Source organism: Diorhabda sublineata, chromosome 11 (assembly GCF_026230105.1).
Source record: "Diorhabda sublineata isolate icDioSubl1.1 chromosome 11, icDioSubl1.1, whole genome shotgun sequence".
In the NCBI taxonomy this organism is placed as follows: Eukaryota; Metazoa; Arthropoda; class Insecta; order Coleoptera; family Chrysomelidae; genus Diorhabda; species Diorhabda sublineata.
In genome coordinates this window covers 2,008,538-2,034,906 of record NC_079484.1, presented here as the reverse complement: position 1 = coordinate 2,034,906, position 26,369 = coordinate 2,008,538, and the positions used below count along the sequence as shown (strand labels likewise).

Sequence of the window (26,369 nt, the reverse complement as noted above, 5' to 3'; positions counted from 1 at the left end):
TTTTCTTGATATAAAATCCCCCTTTTTTACAAAGTAAGTCAATTGTCGAAGAAGTTTTCTATCAAGATCTTTCTAATACCATATATATGGACTTCCATTTTGGTCAACAACGACAAGCGGCAAAACAATGCACTGTCTAAACGATCTATCACGATTATGCACGATTCTATGTTGACTGTTTTTAATGAATTCGAAAGAATCGAAAATGGTTTTCGATTCTTTTACATGGAATTAAAAAGAACTGTAGAAGAATTAGAAATGATCATCATTATCAGTAATATTTTTATTTTCTTATTATTTTTGAAAAACTTTTTAATTGAAAATCGATATTAATATTAATAAATGCTTTGCCACTTCTCTTTTCCTGTAAATAACTGTATGAGGCCTAACTTTTTGAAATTGGTACATTTATCTATGGTAGAGAAACATTAGTACCTGTGACCACAGAACATACCAAACTTAAGTTATGTTCTGTGCCTTTGACAATCTATGAAGCTTTTGGGAAAATGTCAACCAGTCATTATTAATCGAATAAAAATATACAATGTAAACAGATTTTTGAGAAATTGCTCAAATAGACTAAAATTATAACGAATTTCCCATACTATTTACATAGTATATGATGTAAGTTTTTACCACTACATACGAACACTATTTGCTCTTAGGTAATTTTGTTGCTATTATTATTAATTTGAAATCAGAGACATAAAAGGAGTTTCTAGCATGTTTTTAGGGTCGGTTTCTAAAATTGCCTCATTTGTAAGACCTTCCAGTTATTGACCAACATTATATATGTTAGAAATATTTCCTATATGTTCAAATCTGTTAATTTGGAGGATGGAAGATTCATAAATTCTGTTATTTTTCAAAGGGAATGTTCGTGTCCAACTTGTACTTGTTTCTTTTTATACTTTTGGTTTTTATTCAATTTAGGATGAATGTGATCAAACTCTACAAATTTTGATAGAGATACATTTAATTGGCGATAGTTTTTGCAAATAACGAGTTTCAAATAGAAATAGCTTATGCTGAAAATATATTTGTTAAATACATGTAAATAAAAAGCATGTATTTCAAGAAGTCTTTATTGAGTTTAAAAAAACATTAAAAAAAAGTAATATCCCTTATTATAATCAATAAAACAAGAAAGGTGTAAACAACATAATACGAAACTTAATATAGCAAAATTGTTGAAAAAAAAACACCATTTTTTAGAAAACTTAAGATGATTCTTCCCTATTGATGAAGTTAATTGATATAAAATTTTTTATATCAGTAAAAGTTGGTCGTGCATCAGGGTCCATATTTAGAATGTGATTATTAATATAATGCAATAATTTATCCGGACAACATGGAGTGAATGGTAGACTAGAAACAAAAACTTCTTAAGCATTCAGTAAAAACATTTTTAGTCGTATCATATGTTTTTCATAAAAAGTAAAAGAAAATGAGGAAAGTTTACATAATGAATATGTTAGTAATAAAATCCACTTACTGGTATGTATACATAAACACATCCAAAATACGATAGAGATAATACTTCTTAAATTTCATACAATGGTCTTTTAAATACATCATTTCCCATATTAATACTCCGACCGCCCAAACATCCGATTTTATAGAAAACACATTAAAATGTACCGATTCTGGTGCATTACTGTACATGTCAAGATGTCTTCCCTAAAAATTTAATATCTCTTAATCCTACATTGTATTTGATATAAGTAGACAAAGAAATTCAATTTTGTTTTACTGAATACACGCGTCTGACGCGCGTTTCGATAACTAAATTATCATCTTCAGAGATTGAAGATAAACACTCTGAAGATGATAACTTGGTTATTGAAATGCGCTTCACAGTATGACTGTTAGTGTTGGTATAGTGGTGGTAAACAGTTGAAATTCTTATTTAAAAAAAATCATTAAAATTTTCCATTACTTCTAATTTTCATGTGAACAATGTTTGCATTAACAAATTAACAGTGTTATTGGTGTAGTGGTAGTGTAAACAGAGTGTTCAATCGTGAGTGTTGGTGTAAACAGTGTATTCAGTATGAATATCGTCAACGTTTCCAGAAATTCCAACTAAATCTATTTGTTTTGTGACTAGATGGCCCTTATATATACTATATTCCCCCTGCAGGGGAAGTTTGAGGTTTGTGTTTTTTTTTTCTTTGAATGTGAGCCCAAACTGAACGACTTTCCTGACGTATTGGAACAATTATAATACAAAATCAAAAATGGAGGGCATTCAAACGAGCTGGATCTTGCAGCCATCACCCACCGGATTTAATAGGACTTATTTTGGGGTGTCCAAATAATTTTATGGTATAAATTGGATTTTGAAATATTTTTTAAAGACTTATAACTATATAATATAATCATTTTTTATTGTATTATTATAACTTACCACCTCCCTATAAGAACCATTGGGTTCGTTTATTTTACAAGATATGCCTAAATCTCCAATCTTACATTCAAGTTGGGCATTAACGAAAATGTTCCTTGTAGCTAAATCCCTGTGAATGTACAGTTTTTCAGAAAGATATTCCATCCCTTTTAAAATATCTATCATCATATTATAAAGTTGTGATTGGGTGACTGAGTTATTCTAAAAAATAAAAAAAAAAAATTCAATTCAATTAATCCCTAAAAAGTTTTGTATCTTACTGCTAAAAAATTCTTCAAATCTCCGTTATCAAAATGTTCCATAACAATAGTTATTGGCCGTTCCACAAATGCCAAAATTCCAACGATATTATTGTGATGTAATGTCGCCATGACAATCGCTTCTTTTTTTAAAAGATCTTTGTTTATTGGCGATTTCGGCGTCTTAATGACCACATCCAAAACTATTTCATTTTTCTGGTGAAGTTTTCCCTTAAATATATATCCAAATCCACCACTAGCTAAAATTAACAAATGTAGTTTTACATCCAAGACATACGCCGTGAAGCCGGTCCTGTCCGGTTATAATGGAATTCTAAAATTTTGCGAATTCGCGGCGAGTTCGATATGCTTATTATAAATAGTGTATTAGTGAATAATTAATTATTGTATAAATTAGTTAAGTGTAGTGTAAATGTTTAAATAAATTGAATAAGTAGAAGGCAGTGCTTATACATTCACCCCACTGATAGAAAAAGTATAAATAAATAAGAAAAACTTTCCAGTTGTAAAAAATATTTTCCACCATAATTTGATTTTGTATGCAATTATATCTCAATAACTATGAAAAAAATAAACAAGTGATTGATTCAAAGTATAAATTGTCATCGAGTATCTAATGATTCTTACCTATATGTGAAAGATATTTTACATTTTCTTTGCTGGTAACAATATTTAAAAATTCGTTTGGTAGTAGGAAATCTAAAATAAAAAAATTATTCAAACATGCAACAAATGAAAAGTGTCAGTTTCCTTGAATAAAAATTCCTTTATGGGGTTAGATCCATGCAGAATGAACTAACGAATGAAAACATTTAGTATTTCGAGGTTATGTTTTCTAATTTACTTTGTGTCATGTATTTCTTGCATTTTTTCATTCTTTTGAGTATATATCTGAACTTTGTAATTTTTTCCAAACTTTCTGAGCAAAGGTAAGACCTAGATCTTGTAATAGGTTGTATAAACATAGTAAAACAATTTGGGGTGGCTAAAAATAAATCATATCACCCTCTTCTTTCAAACACAAATGTATATAAGAATTTTCATCATAATTCTCTTAAAATTCCTTAATAACAAGATGTAAACAAAAGAATGACAACTCTACAGTTTATAACAAAACTTTTTAATTGGACTTTTTTATGGGAAAAGAATTTGCTTCCCGCGCATCAGTCAGGATTCCGTAGGGGCCATAACACAGCAACCGCAATGTTAAATAACCAAATAAGAGCAAATTACTCAAAGACTTTTAGTGTACTGGATCATGATCTTTGTGCAAAGATGCAATATTTATAATTAGCTAGCGAAATAGTATTTGATGCGCCACAGGGTTCAATCATTGACTCACTTTCAGTTCTCATCTATATTTTTGATATATGTGACAGTGTTAGACATAAAGAATTCGTTAGCTATGCCTCAGCATAAATATGCGCTTGTCCAAAGGAGTTTCATGTATGTAGCTACTATAAATATCTCTCAGAGGACATTAAATTGATGGTATAAACTCTTTTTGAGCACAAAACAATTTTGTTTAGTCATTTGAGACTAAAAAACTCTTTTGAATTATCAAGCAGCAGGAAAATAAGCAGATATTTGAAACAAAAATGATTAAAAACCTTATCAACTAAAGATAATAATTGTAGAGTATTTTGTTTTTCAGATATCAATTATAAAAATGGGATTTTGCAGACAAATATAAATAAATACAGGTGACAATTTGGTATGCGCTAAAAATTATTTTATTGCTGTATAAATATCAAATTTTTCACCCCTTTTTTTATTTTGACCCGACTGTATAATCTCATTAATCAAATGAATATTGAATAAAATTATCTTACCTTTAAATTGTTCTTCAAGGTAAGAGATTTTAGCTGAACAATCCTCATCAAATATATTTAGAACGTCTAATATCAATCCCGATATGTTCCTAAATGAATCATTAAATTAAATGATAAGAACAAACTTACTTTTATCTTATGGGAATTTTTGATCAACAGAGAACAGATATGGAAAAATTTACTGCTTACCTTTCCTCAAATTTCGCATCAAGAATTTTTTGAAGAATTGAAATGATCATGTTTTCTCCAGAATCACACTTAATAATGGAAATCAATTTTTCCAAAATATCCCAACAATCTTCTTTACTTGCGTCATTATTGTTACTTAGCAACATTGCAGTGTTATTTGAAGGTGAAGTGTTAATTTTTTTAGACGTATCAGCTGCTGATTGTTCAAGCGCACACATATCATCTTGAGTATCTAATGATACTTGTGATTTTGATGAAGAATCCTCCAAAGACATATTTGATTCAATTTGGTTAGTCGGTATTGAGCTTTTAGTTTTTTTCTGAAAAACCAAGAAAATCAGTAATAATTTACAAATTTCATTGTGGCAGTCTCATATTTTCAGTTCAGTTAATACGAAACATTCTTGTCTAAAAATAAATGGAAACCGAGAATTCCCACCCAATTTTCAAAACAAACTAACTTGTAATTAGGGCATATATAATGCGGGGTCCAAATGTAAGGTATTTTTATTCTTAAATTGACAATTTACAGAATGAAAATATTAGTTTCCTCCAGCACCCACTATGAATTATAAGCACCCCGAAAATTTTAAATAAGAAAGGGAGTCGTGTGGCACCTCGTTGGAAATGAATTTAATTTATCTATGCAAATTATTCAGAATACAAAAGTAAAAAAGGGACAGATGTAGATGAAGCTTCAGTAAATGTTGAGATAATACAAATTCCAACCTACTACAGGTAGTGGATCAAAACCCAACATATTTGCTTTACAGTTTTTTCGAAGAAAGTGTAGAAGACAAAAATTACTGATTAGTATTTTATATTTTGTTAATGCGTCTCTATTGTGTTTCGTAATATTGTGAGCTTTCTTAGTTTGGTCTGTTTTTCCATCCATTTCAACGTTATGATTCCCAAACAGTGAATTTTACATCTATCTATGTGTATACAGAATATATAGTTTACTTGTTGAAATTCATAGTTGAAAAATTTGCTGAAAACGTAGGTTATGAATTTGTATATCTGTTAATATATACTTATCAGTAATTTAAATACAAAACCGAATATATATTATGTCTTCCAATTATGCTTACTCATGTTGTATATCTATGTGTAATATTAACTACAAATTATCAAAATAAAATATCTCACCAAAAATCTTCGATTTCTTCTACGACCCATTCTTCTTACTGTAAACCGAATGAAATAACCAAAAACAAAGAATAAGTACTACTTAAATATATGAAAGCGTAGTTCCCATAAAATTTAACAGTTAGCATTTCAATTCTTCTTTTTCATTGGTAGGAAAAAAAATGATATGATTGGTTAGTATTTTATATAGCAGTAATAAGAAAAAACAATCATAATTGGATAAAATAAAAATATTAAACTTCAATTATTATTTTTTGAAGCTATATTTTCGTAGGTTTCCACAAAAGTTGGGAAAAATTCAGGCCTTCTCCGATATACATCCATATAAGTAATATATCTTGAAAAGTTCATTTGTTACTAAAAAAGAAGAACAGCTGTGTAAAGGTCAAAATGTAATGTTGGTTGCCTAACGTGTTATGATCTGCTTAGGTTATCTGCTCTAATTTTATAATGGGAAAATAATTATATTTCTATTTAAAAATGGAAATTCAAAATGATGACACCGGATTAAGAACTGAAGAGGCAATTAATAAACTATATGAAGAAATTTCCAATGTACTTTCTCAATATAAAATCTCACAAAAATGCAGGTGAATTGATATCCTTGAAATATTCGAGAACTTTTGCAATATACAAGTATATTTTGTAGAAAATCTAAATCCTGGTTAAAAGACGCTTTGCATTACAAAAGTCAACGTACAACTGTAAATGTAGTGTCTATAATATTTGGACTGTGGACAGCTGCATCCCTTGTTATTGGATATCTATTAGAAGGAGATAATTTGGGAGGATATGAAGCTATACCTGTATTAATATTATTATTAATAAACGTTTTTTTGGAAATATATGACAATAAATTGAGACACCAAGAAATACCACATAAAATTCAAGCAGTATTAGATAACTTAATAAAGGAAAAGAAACAAATCAAATGGACGCAGGCAAATTATCCTGATTTATACACTCCTTTTTCACCTTGTATCACTTTACAATGGACTTATCGAGATGGAGAAATCGTCAACTTACCCTGGGCGTTATTAGTTAAAGGAGATATAGTACTTATTAGACCAGGTATTTATTAGTAAAAATCGAGGTAAATTAATACTACATTGAGGTGAAATGAATTTTAAGGTCAAATAAGTCCAGGTTACTGTGAAGCTCTAGAAAAACAATCTGAGTTTCCTCTGCTACATGCTAAAGAAGTATATGCGCCAACCCTACAAAATGCAAATGAAGTTTTCAGCACTCCCAAATATAGAAAACCTCTCGAACCTAAAAAGTATCGCCTTCTGGAAACTCCCTATTTAAACAACTTGAAAATATTCCTTGAACAAGCTTTGGATAGGCCGGTATCTCAACTAAACCAACAAAGGCATTTAGTTACTATAAAGATTGTAGAACAAATGATTTTACCTTTTACTTTTGTTTTAGTGATTGTTATCAATTTATTTAGATATTTCTATTTCCACAAGTACTTTGGACGATATTTAGTATCAAATACCTTATTCATTGTACCGTGTAATGTTATTTTACCATTACTTCCCATGATATTTCCATTGTTTTGGAATTTGGCAAATTATATTGGAAGTGCGAGGTAAGATTTCTAAACAGTAATTTTTTGTTGCATTTCATTAGATTAACCAAGAAACTTTCCTTTAAAATCCAACATTCATTTATACAACCAATATACAATGTGTTCACTTATATTTAAAAACCACAATAACTTCCAGTGAAGATGCCTTGATATTGATAAATATTAGATTCTTAAATTTTATTGATAATTTGAGCATGATTCCGTTGTTATATTAATATATAAAAAGTTTATACACATCTGTGTATTGTGACTTTTGTAGAATCAAAACCATTTTTGACGCCTGTACCCAATGTGATTCGAAGATTAGGCATTTAGAAGAAGATGCAGATAGTTCACCTATAGATGACGAAAGTCTTAATATTAGTCGAAAAGAAATACTATTAAATTTTTTGAAAATACTCAGAGGGAAACCGGAAATTCTTACAAGATCCACTAATATTCTTCACGTTCTCGGTTCTGTCACTGTAAGTTTAACATAAAAAAACCTTTATCTGAATTATGTATGTAGTAATGTACAGTATGTCCAAAAGTTTGATTACTTCCTCATGTATACTTCTTTCTGATTAACAAAACAGATACAACCCTTTAAAAGGGTGATTTAACCTTTCTTCTTTTGATGTATCATCTCCCATATGAATATAGGGTGGTTTTAGAAACCTTGTGAAGGTTTTTTTTTAATTCTTATTAATTAGGTACCATTCGATAGCTCTACGACCTTTATTGATCTCGAAATCTCTTTCCAAAACTACTCAATATACATTTTGGACGGGGTATGTATGTATGTATGTGATTCAGGGTATCATATACAGTGCGATCAAAAGAATAGATTGTGTCCTATTTCTATTGTTGTGGCACTATGCCCCTGGGGTAGTACTCTTAATTCGAGAAAATGTGGATAAAGGTTTTGGTTTGTCTCTTGTGACTCCTTCTATAGTTTTAGTGAGGTTTTCTCCTTACACAATTTCCAGTAATAATTGGGATATTTAGAATCACTTCTATTGCAGGCTTTGGGCTTATTCTCATGGCCCCCGTTGTACATATACAAGCCAGTCTTTGTGGCTTCGAGAAATTGATTTCTGTGGTATCCAGATAGTGTTTATAAAGAATTATTCTCTTTTTTAAATATAGGTATTTAATAAATATTTCTCTATTTTAGGCGTTAGGATGTATTGACAAAAAGGGAGTTCTTTCATGGCCAAATCCCACTGCCGAAAAAATATTTTTTTTACATAATCAAAATCACGATTCACGCGCTTCCAGGTACGTACTTTATTCGTTAAAATGAATTAAAAATTTTTGTATATCAATCAAAAAAGCTAATATGTTATTGGTAATATTTTTGGATATAAGTGGAATTTAGTCGAGTAAAATTAGAGCTGTTTTCCTGTAAACAGATTGGTCCTTGTTTTTCACCTTTTTATAGATCCTGATGTGTTCCTACCTTTCTAGCATCTTATCTTCACTCTATTAGAGGTTCCCAGTTTTTTTAGTTTTTATTTTCTTTAGTCTGATTCTATTTGTTGTCATCAAATAATTTTTTTTCTATCTGTATATGTATCTGTACCATTAACTCCTTTATACTTTATAAAATCTTCCTAAATTCCTTTTTTTAGTACATCATCAATTTCCTGTTTTATAGTTGGTCTTATTTTATCAATTTATTTTTTCTCGAATCATTGTTCTGATAATTTTAATACTCAGGTATTTTTCAGTAGTAACTTCTATATTTTTTTGTATGTTTATTTCAGCTTAGATAACGTGAACGATTTATCCAGTGATATAGATTCTGTTTTCCCAAATTTTCAACCAGAAAGTCCCAGTGCAGTGACCGAAGTGCTAGATCTAACTCACCATCACAACGATCCTTTCAAATTACATTTCGATGATAAAGAATGGAATAAATTTATGTCTAATCTGAAACCGCTGGGATTAGCAATATTACTGAATACTTGCAATATCAATACCAAGGTAACTAATCAAAATTATTATTATAAATTAATGTACAAATCCACTAATTCTAATTTTCTATCCACCAATCATTGTTAGTTGAAGATTTTTCAAAAATTCTGTTCCAGAAACAAGAATTTGTTACTGAATACACATTTCGAAACTTCCGAAACCCAGAGTGAAGTGAAATTAATATTTAGTTAGAAAATCCACAGATTCTGATACAATTCCAATTTTTTTTAGGAAAATTATAATTCATTCTGTTCACACATTACATGTGAGGCCATGTACAACGAAAATCTAGTACCGGTGACTAATAGAAGATGTCTTTGCGAATTAGCCAAGGAAATTGGATTCATAGATGAAGCACAAAAGATTTTCAATCTAGAAGAACAACTTTCGATATTTAGACATTTGGTATGTGAATAAAACCAATTAAAATAAAAAAATTATTAACCTGTTGTATTAAAAAACTTATTTCTTCTTTTCTATTGGCCTTTTGCCTAAGGACATACAGCCAAAAAAACTTATATAAATATCTGTTTATTTTTCATTTTATTATTGAAAGAAGAAGTAGTTAAGCCAGTTTATATCATTATTGTTTCTTTTCTATAATATCTTTATTTTTTTTGTGAAATTCTGGTTAATTGGTCCTTTTAATACTTCAAATAATTTATATTTAGTAACAATAGTTTCAAGTATGTCCTGTTGTAATCCTTGGCAGTAATAGTAATCTTATAAGTCAATAAATGACTGAGCTAGGTAAAAACCTCTCGAAGTTGATATATTTCATAAAATCGATGAGTTAGAGAATGTAATTAAGATTTGGAGTACCACAATAGCTTTGAAAAGGTCACAAGGAACTTATTGTACAAAATTTTAACCAAAAAACTTGTTAAATCATCACTAACTCATCTGGAATTACTAAATCTTTAATGAAACTAAACTTTATGTTTATCTTATCTTACAAGCTGGCGCTTAAGCCACAATTTCCCTCCAACTTTCCCCATCCTCTTACATTCACTGTTTTTAAGTCTTCGTTAACTTGATACTAACGTTCCTTATGCTCGAGCCTCCTCAACAATTCACCTCCAAATTGGTCAGCTCTTTGCCAACGTTCCCCATCCTCCCAGTCTTGATGTGATACGGGATCTGTATGTTTATAAATATATAAAATATTTGAAATCTTCTTGCCTTTTGTTAGATATCGGACTAAAAATTAAATTGTTTCAGCAAACCGAAATGATGAGGAGAGATAACAAATACGCGAGATCTCTGCAGTTATCAACGAAGTTAAAATTCCCATTTCCTCATATGTTTGCAGTAATCGTTCAAGAATTATCAACGGGTAACATGCAGTTGCTTTCCGAAGGAACTGCTGATATCGTTTTAGATTCTTGCGTCGACTATTGGGACGGTCATGATCTGGTACCATTATCAAATACTGATAGAAAAAGAATACAAGATTTTTATCAAAGGAGCAGTCTTACTGCGTATTGTACTGCGTTTGCTTATAGGTATGGCGTTTTTTATTCGTATACAATAATTACGAAGATGATTCCCATTCCAATTTCATTTTATTTACATATTACCATTGGAAATTGAATTGAAATAACAATATTTTCCATAGAAAAAAACAGATTGTAGCTTAACATTTCTTGAGGAATTAATTGTGTATATCAAATTTATTAATCGATAATTTATTTTCAGACCTTTGATCAAAACTATCCACTCGAAATTGAGTGAAGTTTATTTAGAACTACCCAGCGACTCGAGACATTTATATTTAAGTCAAAGAAGTCCGACTCCAGTGCATTGGGATGTAAAAAGTGTTTTAGAACCGAAGATAAAATCAACACAGTATTATAGTGCAGGTAAATTTATTTAAGGCTGATTTACGAGGTCAAAATATTGTATAAAATGAATACTAAGTGATATTTGACATTAGGGCACGTGCATTGTGCTTACCAGTAACTAAAACTGATTATTTTCATTTGTGTGTAACCACCAACCCTCCCGAAACTTTTTATTGGTTGTTATGCTGGAAGTTACTAGATTTCTTTCTATAGTTCCAATAAATATAACTCTAAATCGATAAAGTTGCCTTGTTTTATGTCAAATCATGGCTACCACTGACTAAAATTAACTTTTTTTAACTCTGTGTTGCCACTAATCTTCTGGGAACCTTTCGTTGGTTGTTGAAGCAAAAGTAACTAGATTTCTTTCTATAGTTCCAATAAATATGACTCTAAATCGATAAAGTTGCCTTGTTTTATGTCAAATCATGGCTACGACTAACTAAAATTAACTTTTTTTAACTCTGTGTTGCCACTAATCTTCTGGGAACTTTTCGTTGGTTGTTGAAGCAAAATTAACTAGATTTCTTTCTATAGTTCCAATAAATATAACTCTAAATCGATAAAGTTGCCTTGTTTTATGTCAAATCATGGCTACCACTAACTAAAATTAACTTTTTTTAACTCTGTGTTGCCACTAATCTTCTGGGAACTTTTCGTTGGTTGTTGAAGCAAAAGTAACTAGATTTCTTTCTATAGTTCCAATAAGATATAACTCTAAATCGATAAAGTTGCCTTGTTTTATGTCAAATCATGGCTACCACTGACTAAAATTAACTTTTTTTAACTCTGTGTTGCCACTAATCTTCTGGGAACCTTTCGTTGGTTGTTGAAGCAAAATTAACTAGATTTCTTTCTATAGTTCCAATAAGATATAACTCTAAATCGATAAAGTTGCCTTGTTTTATGTCAAATCATGGCTACCACTGACTAAAATTAACTTTTTTTAACTCTGTGTTGCCACTAATCTTCTGGGAACCTTTCGTTGGTTGTTGAAGCAAAATTAACTAGATTTCTTTCTATAGTTCTAATAAGATATAACTCTAAATCGATAAAGTTGCCTTGTTTTATGTCAAATCATGGCTACCACTGACTAAAATTAACTTTTTTTAACTCTGTGTTGCCACTAATCTTCTGGGAACCTTTCGTTGGTTGTTGAAGCAAAATTAACTAGATTTCTTTCTATAGTTCCAATAAGATATAACTCTAAATCGATAAAGTTGCCTTGTTTTATGTCAAATCATGGCTACCACTGACTAAAATTAACTTTTTTTAACTCTGTGTTGCCACTAATCTTCTGGGAACCTTTCGTTGGTTGTTGAAGCAAAATTAACTAGATTTCTTTCTATAGTTCTAATAAGATATAACTCTAAATCGATAAAGTTGCCTTGTTTTATGTCAAATCATGGCTACCACTGACTAAAATTAACTTTTTTTAACTCTGTGTTGCCACTAATCTTCTGGGAACCTTTCGTTGGTTGTTGAAGCAAAAGTAACTAGATTTCTTTCTATAGTTCCAATAAATATGACTCTAAATCGATAAAGTTGCCTTGTTTTATGTCAAATCATGGCTACGACTAACTAAAATTAACTTTTTTTAACTCTGTGTTGCCACTAATCTTCTGGGAACCTTTCGTTGGTTGTTGAAGCAAAAGTAACTAGATTTCTTTCTATAGTTCCAATAAATATGACTCTAAATCGATAAAGTTGCCTTGTTTTATGTCAAATCATGGCTACGACTAACTAAAATTAACTTTTTTTAACTCTGTGTTGCCACTAATCTTCTGGGAACCTTTCGTTGGTTGTTGAAGCAAAATTAACTAGATTTCTTTTTATAGTTCCAATAAAAAAATGATTCCAAACCGTTAAAGTTGCTTCATGATAACCTTATAATAAAATAAAATTATATTTTCGTTAAGATATATTTTCCATTACAGATTCCCTGTTATATAATGAGTGTCATGCTGATACAGTCACCGATGCAGAAAGTTGTTTCCAAATACAGTGTAATCAAATTTTTATAGGCATGGTTACCATGCAATATCAAGTTTTAATTGATATGGTATGTACTGATTATAATTCCATGAATTTTGTGTTTTTCTTCCATTATATACGGAACTATGGAGGTCAATATGGTGAATCCAAATTGCTTTTATTATGATTTTGTATAACAGTAGCTTATTTTTTATTAATATACTTATTTTATTGCAGGTACATTTGATCGAACAGCTCGAACGAGCTTGCATAAGATTCGTTCATTTCAGCAAAGAAAATGAACTGCGTTCGAGGGTTTTTAGTGAAAAAATGGGACTAGAGAGTGGTTGGAATTGCCACATATCTTTATTAAGCGAAAGAAATAGGTGATTTCAAAGATTCACTTATTTACTTCTTTGTTATTAATTTGTTTCAGTTTTTTCTGTTTTCCGTACACAAAATATATCTTATAACACCTACAAATTAGGTATAAAATGCATTCTTCTAGCTCCAAACATGAATTTTAAATGTTGAATATTGAATATTAATTAATTACTAAATTGCAAATTCAACTTCTGTCAATTTATTCTGTCTCATATCGTCTATTGCTTTCATAGCCAATCTGATACCATAGAATATACTTGGAAGGTCTTTAGAACTATTCCAGAGTATTCAATGGCTTCGTAGTCATACAGACGAAGACTAAATTTCAGGGGAAAGAAGAATAATCTCATTATAGTGTTATAATTAAATGTATCCTCCTGTTGGATAGAACTAATACATTTGTCAATAACTGATAAAACTGAAATCATTAACATAATCTTCGCATGCACTTTCTTACCCAATTCTAAAAGAAATTTTGATTATACATCTCTCTTGTAAGCCTTTCGTACATTCTTGCAAAAATTAGAAGAAATAGAAACGGAAATTTATGGTGATATTCATAGTGAACCAAGTCTGGTCCTTCGAGCCTTGTCTTCAGGGACTAACTGAAGATGGTACACCTTGTAATTTGATTTTATTTGTTACTATTTCTTCTAATACCCCAAAAATGTTTTACTGTATGTTTTTATATGTTTATTGTGTGCAATTTTATCTGGGTTCCAACAGAGGAGAAAACGGCGGACAAGCAGAGGCTAGTTTTAGTCCTCCACAGCAAAGGCATAGATGTATGATACAAAGTGTCAAAAGGAATCAGAATTCACCTCGTATCGATGACAAACCGTTCTTGATTAATAGGTATTCTCTTCATCCCAACTTAGATTGCACACTTTTGAAAAATAGCATGTAGAATTTAAATTCAGTTTGAAAATATTGATGAAACCGAATCCAACCACCAATTTAACTTATTTGTTGTGGAAAAAAATCGCTGCGATTATTTGATACAAACTAATTGCAATTTATAATTTGCTAATTTTTAATTTATTGATATATGCATGTTATTACTAGTAGTATTACAATCTTTTTTTCAATTCCTTACATTGAACATTAAATTTTTTGTATCTCCAATTACTTTTGTGTGATTATTGCATGCATGAGCTCCCGCTGATTCAATTATTCACCCATGGAACTTCCAAACTTTCCAAAGACAGTTTTTATTTCCAAGAAAAGCAGTTTCAACTGACATATGACAGTATATTTTTGAAAAAGACAGTTTCCAAAGACATGACGGTATATAGACAGTTTCTAAAGGTATATGACGATTTTTTTTTTATTAAAAGGTTTCCAAAGACATATAACAGTTTTGTTTTCAAGAAAAACACTCTCAAATGACATATGACACTATATTTCTGGACAAGACAGTTTCTATAGACAAATGTTTTTCCAGAACAAACAATTTTCAAAGACATGGCGGTATACAGACAATTTCTATACACATATGACGGTATTTAGACAGTTTCCAACATATAAAAGTTGTATTTTCAAGAAAAACAGTTTCAAATGACATATGACAGTATATTTTTGAAAAGACAGTTTCTATAGACGGTACTTAGACAACTTCTAAGGACACATGACTGTTTGTTTTTGCAAAAAAAAGTTTCCCAAGATATATGACGGTATATTGACAGTCTCCAAAGATACATGACGGTTTTCCATCACATAAGACGGTACATTTTTGTAAAAAACAGTTTTTGAAAACATATGACAGTATATTTTTGAAAAAGACAGTTTCTGTAGACAAATGACGGTATCTAAACAATTTTCTAGGATATATGACGGTATATAGACAGTTTTCAAAGATACAAGATTGTTATACAAGACATATGACGGTAAATTTTTGTGAAAGACAGTTTATAAAGATACGTGACAGTTTTATTTTCAAGAAAAACAGTTTCAAATGACATATTTTTGAAAAAGACGGTTTATATTGACATATGACGGTATCTAGATCATTTCTAAAGACCTATAACGTTTTCTTTTTTTCAAAAAAAAATAGTTTCCAAAGACATGACGGTATATAGACACTTTTCCATCACATAAGACGGTACCTTTTTGTAAAAAACAGTTTTTGAAAACAAATGACAACATATTTTTGAAAAAGACAGTTTCTGTAGACATATAACGTATAAAAACATTGTCCGAAGACATATTCTACCATTAAAAAGGATCTTTGTGGAATCTGATACACTTATTTCCCTATTTGTTATAGTTAATCCTAGTTTAGTACCTGATAGTGATTTTCCAGAACATAATTTAGTTATTTCATTATAATAACTTCTAATAATTTACAATGTAACGTTACCTTACAATCAAGATCAATACATTAATCGGTAGATGATATGATACACCTTGTAAATATGCGAATATTGTAGATAAATCATTTTTTACTATATTTCTTTTATTATTAAAGTTGATTCGAATATTTTATGTGTAGTAGTAACCTAGAATCGTCGAGGACGATGAGTTTCTCCGCACCGAGCGCCATAAATCTGGAACATTCCACCGTCAAATTTGAAAAAGAAGTGGAAAAGTTCAACATAGAAAGAAAACGTTCAGAACAACAAGAAGAAACTGAAGAAACCAGCCAGGAAAGTTTGCTTTTACAAGCCGATAACACCGCTCACGAGTGGCAATCTTTGAGTAATCTTACGGAAAGTACGGAACATAGTGCCCCCATTAATTTTGATATGAGTAATAGAGTGAGTAATGACATATTAATCGAGCGATTATTATTTCTGAGAATTGATATTATTTTGGTTTTAGGCGAAATTACCTAGAGGAATCGACAAAATAAGGCCGCACATTGAATTAATTGATAACGTACCTTTATTGGTATCTTTGTTCACTGATTGTACGCCAGACGTCACAAGGGAAATGTTACAAATTATGCAAGATTACAATGAGGTTGTCTGCATTATGGGATCGGCGGAAAATTGTGATAATGCCGGTGTGTTTATGCAAGCTGACGCAAGGTAAATATATGGGAAGATCATACCATACCATCATGGTCCTAAACTCAAGTTTGAGGACAGAAAATAATCCAAAAGAGCTAAGTTTGGCGATTAGGGTGAATAAGGTATCAATTTAGCTTTAGTTTTGGACATATTTGGGGTGGATGATGAAAGTGGCATTTCTTCTTAGCCAACGGCGAGTAATTTTGTTTGATATCTTTGCTCAAACATTCTCATAATACTCTCTATTGATATTTTCTCATTTTTCTTGTTAATTGATGAAAATTATTCCACACCATAACCTTGCCTGTTAGTAAAACGATCTTGGTCTCCTTTGGAGCCCAATTTCTCTTAACAATCAACTTTTTCATTGTTCTTTAGTCTCAAGTGTAAAATAATGGACTCGTGGCTATAAAACGGTGGGAAAAGTCTGCTTGGTCAACCAGTGTGATGACCATCTTGGTAATTCTGTTACTGAATTTTCAAAAGTTGTTTTGTATCAAGTATCGATGACCAATTTTTTCCATTTTCACAATTTACCACTATGGAATGCAACCAAACAAGTACTAAACGAGGTGGCCTCTTCAAACTTGACATTTGCTTTATTATATCTCTAGGTCAGGCTCAGTACTTATGTGACCACCCATACACATTAAAATATTTACTTGTACTGAAATCCATTTTTCTAATGACTTTATATTTGAAAAAGACAGTTTATGAAGGCTTTGTTTTAGTATTTCAGTGATGCCACTGTACCCTCAGGTGTGCCAAAAAATAAAAGCTTACAAAACTCCGGAAAATTGCATCGGCCCAATCGACTTATCTGGTCAATTAAATTCAATACCATGTTCTTTGGCAATCCAGCGAGATGCTCCTCTTCCAGTTTATAGACTAGTAATGGAATCTAGAAATTTCGTTACTTCGATTTGGAACTCTGGTATACAAATCTATAATTAATTAAAATTCAATTATATTTTTTTTTTTCGAAATTTTAGGTCAATTTTGGTTGTGCTGTTGCATAGCTTTGAGTTTACTACAAGTATTATCAACAGTATTGATGCTACCAGGTCTTCTAACCACCGGACAAGTTCTGTGGTTTTCGTGTTTAGTAGTACCTCTGTTGAGCGTGTCCTTAATGGCCAGACCCATTGATCCTGACGTGATGAAGAAGCCTCAAGGGAAAAACCAAAATCTCACCAACTGGAATGTAAGTTTTATCCTCAAAATTGAAAATATTTTTTGGTACCATTACGTTAAAATTTTTAGGTGGCTGTATTCATCTTATGGTGTTATGGTAGCAAATATTTGGTTAGTTTTATTGTGGTATTAACATCTTATATTGGTATTTTGACGAATCACTGCGAACAGATTTGCGCGGTACTTTCGAATTGTACATGTGCCTTTTTTTATAATCCTGTTATATTGACAGAATCCGCATCTATGGGTGGATGGGATGAAAACGAATGGACCCTACTGGTAGCTAGACTCATAATTAGTTTTATTATTTTGTTACATTTCGGTGAGTAAATTTTTTTAATCGCAAAACAATTTCTCATATTGCCAACAATTTAATTTTTATATAATTCCATTTTTGATTATAGTTGCTATTTCCATTGGATTTATCCATCGTGATCATTTGGTTTTTCAAAAATCGCCGCATTCAAATATTTATTGGTTGATTGCCATCTTCATTTTGTGAGTGGTTTTTCAAAATTATTATTTAAAGTGCTTTTAAGTTAAGTTTGCAGCTACCGAACATATTTGAAATAACCAAAAAGAAATTTTAATTACTGCGTTATACAATCGGTTATTTAAAAAGAAAATTTCGAAATTTCGGCTCTTATTTTCTATTTCCACAATAACTGGAAAAAAATTACAACTCGGCAACAATTTAAAACATCTGTTATTTATGTTTTTGCAAACATACCTTAAACGCTATCAACTTTAAATGGTATTCAGCTTTCTAATAATTTTTTGGATAAGTATCATTATTTACTTTTTTTTTATTGAAAATTTTGTCACAAAAAAGTCGATTTTTTCATACTGTCACTTTTTAGGATAACATCACAATCCATCTACACAATTTTGACCTTCGTTAATATCACAGAAACCCAGGATGTCAACACGGAGTTTTCAATCCCTTTATGGGTCATTATATTTGCTGGCGTCTCACCATTGGTTGTATTTGTCGTTAACGAGCTCGTTAAAAGGCAAGAAATTATGTAAGTATTTAAAAAATTTTAATGTAACTAGCTACTGCCTCAAAATTTACATCCAAAGAGACATAGCATGTGACAAATCGATAGATAGAGCAACCATTAAAGCACTGAGCTTCTGAATCACTCGTTCAATGTAGTATCGAAGTAGAGCTATAGAAAGAAAAAGGAAATGAGACCAATTAACTTGCCAGGAAAGGAGCTTCAACGCTTGTTATTGTCTCAGAGTTTTACTATAGTGTAGGAAAATGCTGCTGAGTTTCAAAAGAAGACAGCAATCTGGAAGTAACTCCAAAAATTCCTAAATAACCTTGATATTGATAGGGCCAAAAAGTAGTGTCCAGTTCAAGAAAATGGTGTTTGATGATCGAGTGACATTTGAACTACTCTTTGAATTGCATTGAAACTTATGTTATAGATAAATATATTTTTTTAAATATGTGACATTTGAACTACTTTTTGAATTTTTTGATGTTTATTACGATATATAAATTTTTTATTTTTGTTTTTAGGGTGAAAGAACGGTTTTTGAAAAGAGCACGGTTAGATTTTGGAACAAAATTGGGAATGAACTCCCCATTTTAGATTAATATATACAGATATGATTAACAATTAATATTTGGGAAAAGCAAATTGAAAAAAAAAAAAAGTTTTTCAATTAATTTTGTAAATATTTTTAAATTAAGTGTCTTGTGTTTATTAACAATTGTTGTAAGTCATAATAAAAACAAATTTTATTGTGTTCACTACCCGAGTGGCTTGAAAACGAACCGATTTTGAAATCGGTACTTGTAGTCACACATGTATGCCATATTGTAAGACTGGATTGTTTAAAACAAATAAATGTATATATGTCTTGTTGGTTTTTTATTTTTATAAGTATCACACTTTTCTTATAACTGAAATTAAAAACTATTTCACTAAAAATTACATACAAAGTGAGTACAACTTCAAATAAAATAAATTATTAGAAAATCTATTTTAGAAAGTGATGCTACGATTAAGACAATACAATTTCAACGTTTTTAAAACAACAAAATATAATTTTACTTTGTCATGATGCAATTTTCAATAAATTTCAATTTATATATTAACTATATAATTATATAAAATGTCCATTTCAACCACAATCAAAAATTTAATTAGATTTAATCTTCAATACCTAGTTCGATGTTTATGCAACAAATTGTACCAGCAACAACTATGGCATTTTAGGTATTTATATGTGTAATATTCGGACTTATATTCATCACAAACAATTTCTGCTACCAAAAAAGCGGTAAAAACAAAAATAGAGGGATTTAACTAAATTTAGACAAAACTAAAACTCAAAACACCGATAGCAGAAAAGTTTGACGACAAGCACTCAAAACAAAATGGCGAGAAATTTGAAAAAAAAGACTAAATACTAAAATTTCTTTTTTCAATGTGTTCATAGCGTCACTATCTAAACCGTAAAATCAAAATTTTATGAAATATAATAGAAGAAAATAAAATAAATGTTGTGATGTCACAAATTAACGTAATACCACAATAAAAATGATCCTGTTTAAAATAATACCCAATAAAGAAAAACAGTACAAATTAAAAACTCATTTCAGGTACATACATTTATCTATACATCATCAATGAACAAAGTTCGTGAAAATGTAACAATTTAACTCCATGAAAATCAGAAAATCCCGATTCGTACAATTATAAAACATGTTAATAACATTCAGTGATGTACAGAGAGTTATACGAAACAAGTAACCTGTTAAAACACAGATCACCCATTTCATTAACAAATTTTTAAAAGTAACTAGAACTTATTGAAAATTCATCACCCTAGGAAAATCAGTACCAATGAAAAATAAAAATAATTCATTAAAATATGCAGACCGAGTAACATTTGAACTACTTTTTCAGTTGGTTACTCAATGACTTCTACAAATGTCATTTCTAAACAGATAATCGATAAGTAGTTTTGAATTTTCAATTTATTCTAATCCAATCAAATTATTGAAATAAATATTACATGTATAAGTTTTAAATACGTTAAACAACATATTTTTAAAAGTAAACTCTCAGATTCACTAAAATGTATTGAAAATTCATCGCCTAGAAAAAATCAATAGCAATGGAATATATTAATTATTTTATAGAATATGCGGATCGAGTGACATTTGAACTACTTTTCAAATCAATCGACGATTTTGTATATGAATTGCGATCAAAGTTACCAATGTTATAAAATATGACATTTGAACTACTTTTTTAGTTTTTTTTTACAATACCTTATACAACTGTCTAATTGACTAGAATGAATTGAAAATTCATTACCCTGGGATAATCAATAATGACAATATATATAAAACAATTTAATCGAGTGACATTTGAACTACTGTTTAAATTAATTAAGACACTATCAACGGATAAATAAAGTGAATTAATAGCTCTAAATGTTATGTCAAGACACAGAAATGGGTAATTTTGAATTTTCAATCCATTCTAATAGATACAATTGAAATCATCATTATTTTTATCAGTTTTCAATACATTTTTAGATTTATAACCTAGAAAAAATTTGATTTGTTTTAGTTTTAGACATTCTTATAACTTTAAATGGGTGCTATTTAAAACATACAAAAACACTGTGGCAGTCAGGGGTATATCCTAAATGATAATGGACATGGATATTTAACAATTTTATGCAAATACAATTTCTAATTTGTTCACATTTGTACTAACACGAAGACTACAATTGCTCAATTACATCTCGTTATATAATATGTACTACAATTTGTATGATTACAATATAGATGATTGGTTTTTCGCTAGTTATTTTTATATAAACGAAATTTAAAAAAAAAAAAGAAATAGAATAAATTCCTTTATTTCTAAATTATACTTTGCTAGATATTCTTCAAAATATGACTCACATAAAAATAACGGTACACAATCATTTTAATTGACTCAGTCTGGACAAATTCAAGTGAAAAATTTTTCGATTACATCATAAGTAAGCTCGAAATACACTTCGCTGGTATATAGGATGTTCAAGGATTGGATTAGGCATTCTCCAATAGCCTTGAAGGCGCTAAAAGTTATTGAGTGCACGTCCAAGCTTACGTGAGTGTCTCTAACTATAAAACACTAGCTAACAGAAACACGGTAGCCCTAATATCACTTCGATGCAATAAAAAAGTAGACAATGGCTACATATTGTGGACCAGAGCTCTACTGTGATTTTATGAGATATCGCATCAACAAGGAACTGAATGTAAAGCTAAAGAATCAGATATAGAGAAAATATTCTATCAGCTAAGTCTGATATGTCCAGGAACGACAATAAATTGGTGGTTGGTCTACTGACTCCATCGAATACCTTGATAGGCATGGCAGAGAACAACTACTGCAGATTATGCCTTCATCTACTCTGAGAATGTTTTGCCCAATTCAGTAAAAGACTTGGTACAACAAAGGAATAGTTCTTTAAAGCCAAAACTACTCTTCAAACAATGTTATGTACCCCATAACATTCTTTTTCTACTATATTTTGCCGTAACACAATGAAAATATGTTTTTATCAGCCAAAATAATGAAATGATTTTTACGTTTATGTGTGTTGTATCTTTTACTCGAATTTGTACTTTATAAAAATTTGCAGATTTAATTACTTTGATATTAATTGTTATTAATAACATCTTACAAAAATAAATATATTATTTACTTCGCAATTACTTTCAATAGTAACCAATTTGAATAAGGAAATAGTTTCAGTAAGATATTGACCTTTAAATAAAATTAACTCTATTAACAATTATGTAACTGATTAGGGAAAAAATAAAAATAACTCGAATGGTACTTGGACTTTCTTATAAGAAAAATTAATTTTAAAATAGTAAAAAAGTGTCTTATAAAGACCTCATTAGAGAAAAAATTATGAGGAAAATAACAAAAAACAATTTATTACATTTTTCATTTTTATGGTACAAAAAGTTTAACCAAAAAGTCATATTAATAAAACAAATATTTATTGAACAAAAAACGTTTTGTTTATTTTTTGAATAAAAAACAAAACATTCCAATTTCAATTTTAAATAATATTTCCTAAGATCCAAGCTACATTTTAAAAACCAGAAAATTGTAATTAGAGAAGTCCAATACCATGGAAAAAAGATTTTATCTTAAGGAAACTATTCCTATTTATTGTATACCTTTCATAAAAACAAAACTATTAAAACTTGATAACCTAAAATTTCGAAATAAAAACCATCTAAATCAAATTACATTTAGAACAATTAAAAAGTTATCAGTCGGCTTGGCGAAATTAAAATTGATCTCTCTTTCATTTTAAAAATGCAAAAATTAAAATTGCTGAACTAAGAAATAGTACACGAATCTCAGGGGTTATCTGATATATCGAGTATTTCAGAAACATAAGGGGATATATCAGTATTAATGTCTTTGTGTTTCACTAAAAATTCGTGCTCTAATAATTGACTATAATTAGGCCTATCCGTATATTTTTTTTGTAAACATTTAGTTGTGAAATCTTCGAATTCTGTAGAAAATTGCCCAGAAGGTAACCTAGGAGGATCATCAGCAACTACTTGTTTAAGTTGTTCAAAAGGTGTACCCCATTTCGGGTAAGGGAAGTCTCCTGTAGCTAGTTCTATTAGAGATATGCCCAAACTCCATACATCCGACCTGATATCGTATTGTGAAGGATTACCTTGTGGATCGATTCTTTCAGGCTGAAATCGATACATTAAATTTACAAATTTTATCAGATGAGGCTCTTTAATGCTCATGTAAAATGGTTTCTGGTTTAATCATCTCTTTAGGAGTCATGATCATTGAGGATCATCCACGATTCTACATCAATATTTTAATTAAACATACTTTCAGTTTTTTAAATGTAATTCTTTTTTTATATTTGAAGAAAGAAAAAAACTAGAAAAAAGCACAACTTTTGATTCAACATTCGACAGCTGCCTTTTTAAAGATCGTACTATAAGATTATTGGTTTAATTGAAAATTGAACTTACCGCCATATATGGTTTACAACCGGCATCAATAGTTTTTGCCACGGAATCCACTAAATATCCACTGATACCAAAATCACACATTTTAATCTCACCTTTTCTGTTTATTAAGATATTGGAAGGCTTAACATCTCTATGGATTACTCTTAATTGAGAATATAGATAATGTAAGGCACTAACTACTGCAAGAGCAACATTTCCTGTAATTCAAATAATTATATTGACAATAATGTAGATTCAAATTAAATATAATCCAAGTCAGATTATTATTTCTACATGCATTTGTTATAGTTCTAAACCGAACACTCTGTTTACTACAAATAGTGTGTCCAGTACGAATATCAATATAGAAATTCCAATTCAGTTTGTAAATGGAAAGTTAAAAGCAAAAAAAAGGCAAATAACTATGTTATTAAAGAAAACCTTGGACGGATCAAGTATTACAAGATGAAAGTAAAAAGCCACAAGATTTGATAAAAGACTGGAAGGAAAACAACTATTCCGAGTAGCGACAGATAGAGACCAATTCAACCAATTTATCATGGAGACATGCACGGAACCAAGTGCAAGTTATACAAGCTGTCACTTAGTCCCTCATTTGATTGATCATTGTAAATTTTGTGGAGAAGAGAAAGAAACTTCTGATTATCTAGTCACAGAAGATTTCATCATTACGAGCCAACACAAAATACTCTGTATGGAAAATGTGTAGGAGCAAGCTCAAATACAAGAGCTCTAAATGACCTGGAAATATAGCGCGAGCTGTGAATAGTCTTGGATGAGGGGGCACAATACACCTCAAAGATGAATAAACAATAGATATTATTGTAGAAAAATATGAATTGGTATAATGAGGTGTAGTAAAACATCAATTGCACTATATTATTAGTGACAAAGAATCCAATATGTACAGAAATATCCATGATATATCCGCCATTTTACCTAAAGAGTGGAAATCAAAGCAAAATTGTGAAGAAAAGAATTAAAAAAAGCACATGAGAATTAAGATATTTCGATGCTACATTTTCTTTAGGACTTTGACAAATATAACTAGTATTTTTTTAATGGAAGATTTTATATGATCAACCTCCACCGAAACAATAAAATCCTGTAAGAGCAGCATCCTTGTTAATGAGTTTCAATAATCTATACATCAAATTATGGATTGCGTATAAATTACCTAAAACATCTTCTGGTATTTTTCTCCCATTCTTATAAACTTTTGCATAAAACTTATCCAAGCTCGTATCCATTACTTCCATGCATATCCAGACATCTCCTTCCCTGAAAAGGGCACCATAAAACTGTACAGTATAAGGGCAATCACTACTTCTCATTGATATGTCGAGATCCATAAGCAATCTCTTTTGTTCTTGAGTGTTAACAGTTGCTGTGATTCTCTTTACAGCCATAATAGTCCCACTTGGAATGTGTTTCATTTTTTCAACAACACCATAAGCACCCCTACCAAGGTCTCCAATTTTTTCTAGGTCATCTGCCTCTACATCAAACGTTCTATCACCTATAGTAATCGTTGTTCTGGTATCTAAATTTGCTGGTGGAACTCTAAACATAATAGAAGTGTTCAAATCAATTTCTTTTTACTTATTTGACCTTTTTATACGTTTTTCTTGACGACTCGTCTTGATTTTAGGTCACTTTTGATTGAAAATTAGTTTTAAAAGACAAGTAAAATTGACGTTTCGACTTATTTCAGTCTTCATCAATTCTACTTGTTATTGTAAACAAATTTTCTATCAAAAGAGATGTAAAATCAAGAAATATGTTTTAATACAAATTTGAAACTGACAAATAAACAATTGTTAAAACATCCATATTTCAGATAAAAACAAAAAACTATAGCTTTAATTGATTGTATGTAAAAGACTTGCAAGTTTTACTTGCAATTTTTATTTTTGAATGTCTTTTCCTTGACCTTCAAAATAAATTTAAAAACTTTAAAATTTCAAAACGCCATATACGGGCACGTTAAATGTATCGAAACAAGTATTATGTATAAAAATTTATTCTTTTTAAAGTTCACGATTTCATTATAATTATTTAACGAAAAACTTACACTTTAGGAACATCATCCGAAACTTGAAGTCTAAGACCAGGTTTCTTCTTTCTTGCAGACATAATTACCGTCGGTACTGGAAATATTACAAATATTTTAATCCCACGTGAGTGAATTCCAGTTCAATAATTCAAATAAATTTAAAAGATTCTTTTTTATTTTTAATTAGCACAATTAAGATGTTATTAACTTACGATTGAGCTGTTAATCAGCAGTAAATGTTATTTTTTTCTCACTTCGAAATGATTTAATTGTATTTAATCAATAAATTTCTGATAACAAACGCAACCATATACGAAAAGATTTTTAATAAAAAAAAAGAAAACTTTTTTTGACACTACACTGTCGCTTGACAAAAACTCATTTCAAATCAGTGTCTCACCTTCAATAGCTGAATTTCCCTAAACATAAACGATTTTTAAGACTGATTAGTATGAACTTCA

The 26,369-nt window shown here is 29.9% G+C and overlaps 3 protein-coding genes across 8 annotated transcripts; 1 reads left to right on the top strand and 2 right to left on the bottom strand.

Annotated features, from left to right (window-relative positions):
• The first annotated feature begins 489 nt into the window (after positions 1 to 489).
• On the top strand, positions 490 to 19,677 carry LOC130450345 (transmembrane protein 94). 6 transcript variants are annotated; one of them, XM_056788688.1, is made up of 21 exons: positions 567 to 624; positions 6,115 to 6,430; positions 6,490 to 6,911; positions 6,972 to 7,434; positions 7,694 to 7,898; positions 8,591 to 8,694; positions 9,183 to 9,402; positions 9,625 to 9,798; positions 10,615 to 10,898; positions 11,092 to 11,255; positions 13,175 to 13,299; positions 13,449 to 13,597; positions 14,322 to 14,450; positions 16,090 to 16,351; positions 16,416 to 16,624; positions 17,338 to 17,540; positions 17,599 to 17,810; positions 17,870 to 18,122; positions 18,205 to 18,298; positions 18,661 to 18,825; positions 19,332 to 19,676. In XM_056788688.1, the coding sequence occupies exons 2-21, from the start codon at positions 6,321 to 6,323 to the stop codon at positions 19,402 to 19,404; spliced, it is 4,020 nt and encodes a 1,339-aa protein (XP_056644666.1). In that variant the 5' UTR covers positions 567 to 624; positions 6,115 to 6,320; the 3' UTR covers positions 19,405 to 19,676. The 6 variants fall into 6 exon arrangements, with proteins under 6 accessions (XP_056644667.1, XP_056644670.1, XP_056644669.1 ...); XM_056788687.1 differs by having other exon boundaries at positions 568 to 624; positions 16,087 to 16,351; positions 19,332 to 19,677; XM_056788689.1 differs by lacking the exon at positions 14,322 to 14,450 and having other exon boundaries at positions 490 to 624; positions 16,087 to 16,351; positions 19,332 to 19,677.
• On the bottom strand, positions 1,072 to 5,988 carry LOC130450347 (ephrin type-A receptor 4a-like). Its single transcript, XM_056788693.1, has 8 exons — positions 5,841 to 5,988; positions 4,692 to 5,011; positions 4,503 to 4,591; positions 3,298 to 3,369; positions 2,671 to 2,909; positions 2,411 to 2,611; positions 1,496 to 1,680; positions 1,072 to 1,368 (listed from the first exon to the last, which is right to left on the bottom strand). Exons 1-8 carry the CDS (start codon positions 5,868 to 5,870, stop codon positions 1,221 to 1,223), a joined length of 1,284 nt encoding a protein of 427 aa, XP_056644671.1. The 5' UTR covers positions 5,871 to 5,988; the 3' UTR covers positions 1,072 to 1,220.
• Positions 19,670 to 26,315, bottom strand: LOC130450348 (dual specificity mitogen-activated protein kinase kinase 3). The gene is made up of 5 exons (XM_056788694.1): positions 26,121 to 26,315; positions 25,927 to 26,002; positions 25,030 to 25,415; positions 23,853 to 24,049; positions 19,670 to 23,558 (listed from the first exon to the last, which is right to left on the bottom strand). The coding sequence occupies exons 2-5, from the start codon at positions 25,986 to 25,988 to the stop codon at positions 23,205 to 23,207; spliced, it is 999 nt and encodes a 332-aa protein (XP_056644672.1). The 5' UTR covers positions 25,989 to 26,002; positions 26,121 to 26,315; the 3' UTR covers positions 19,670 to 23,204.
• Between the last annotated feature and the right edge of the window lie 54 nt (positions 26,316 to 26,369).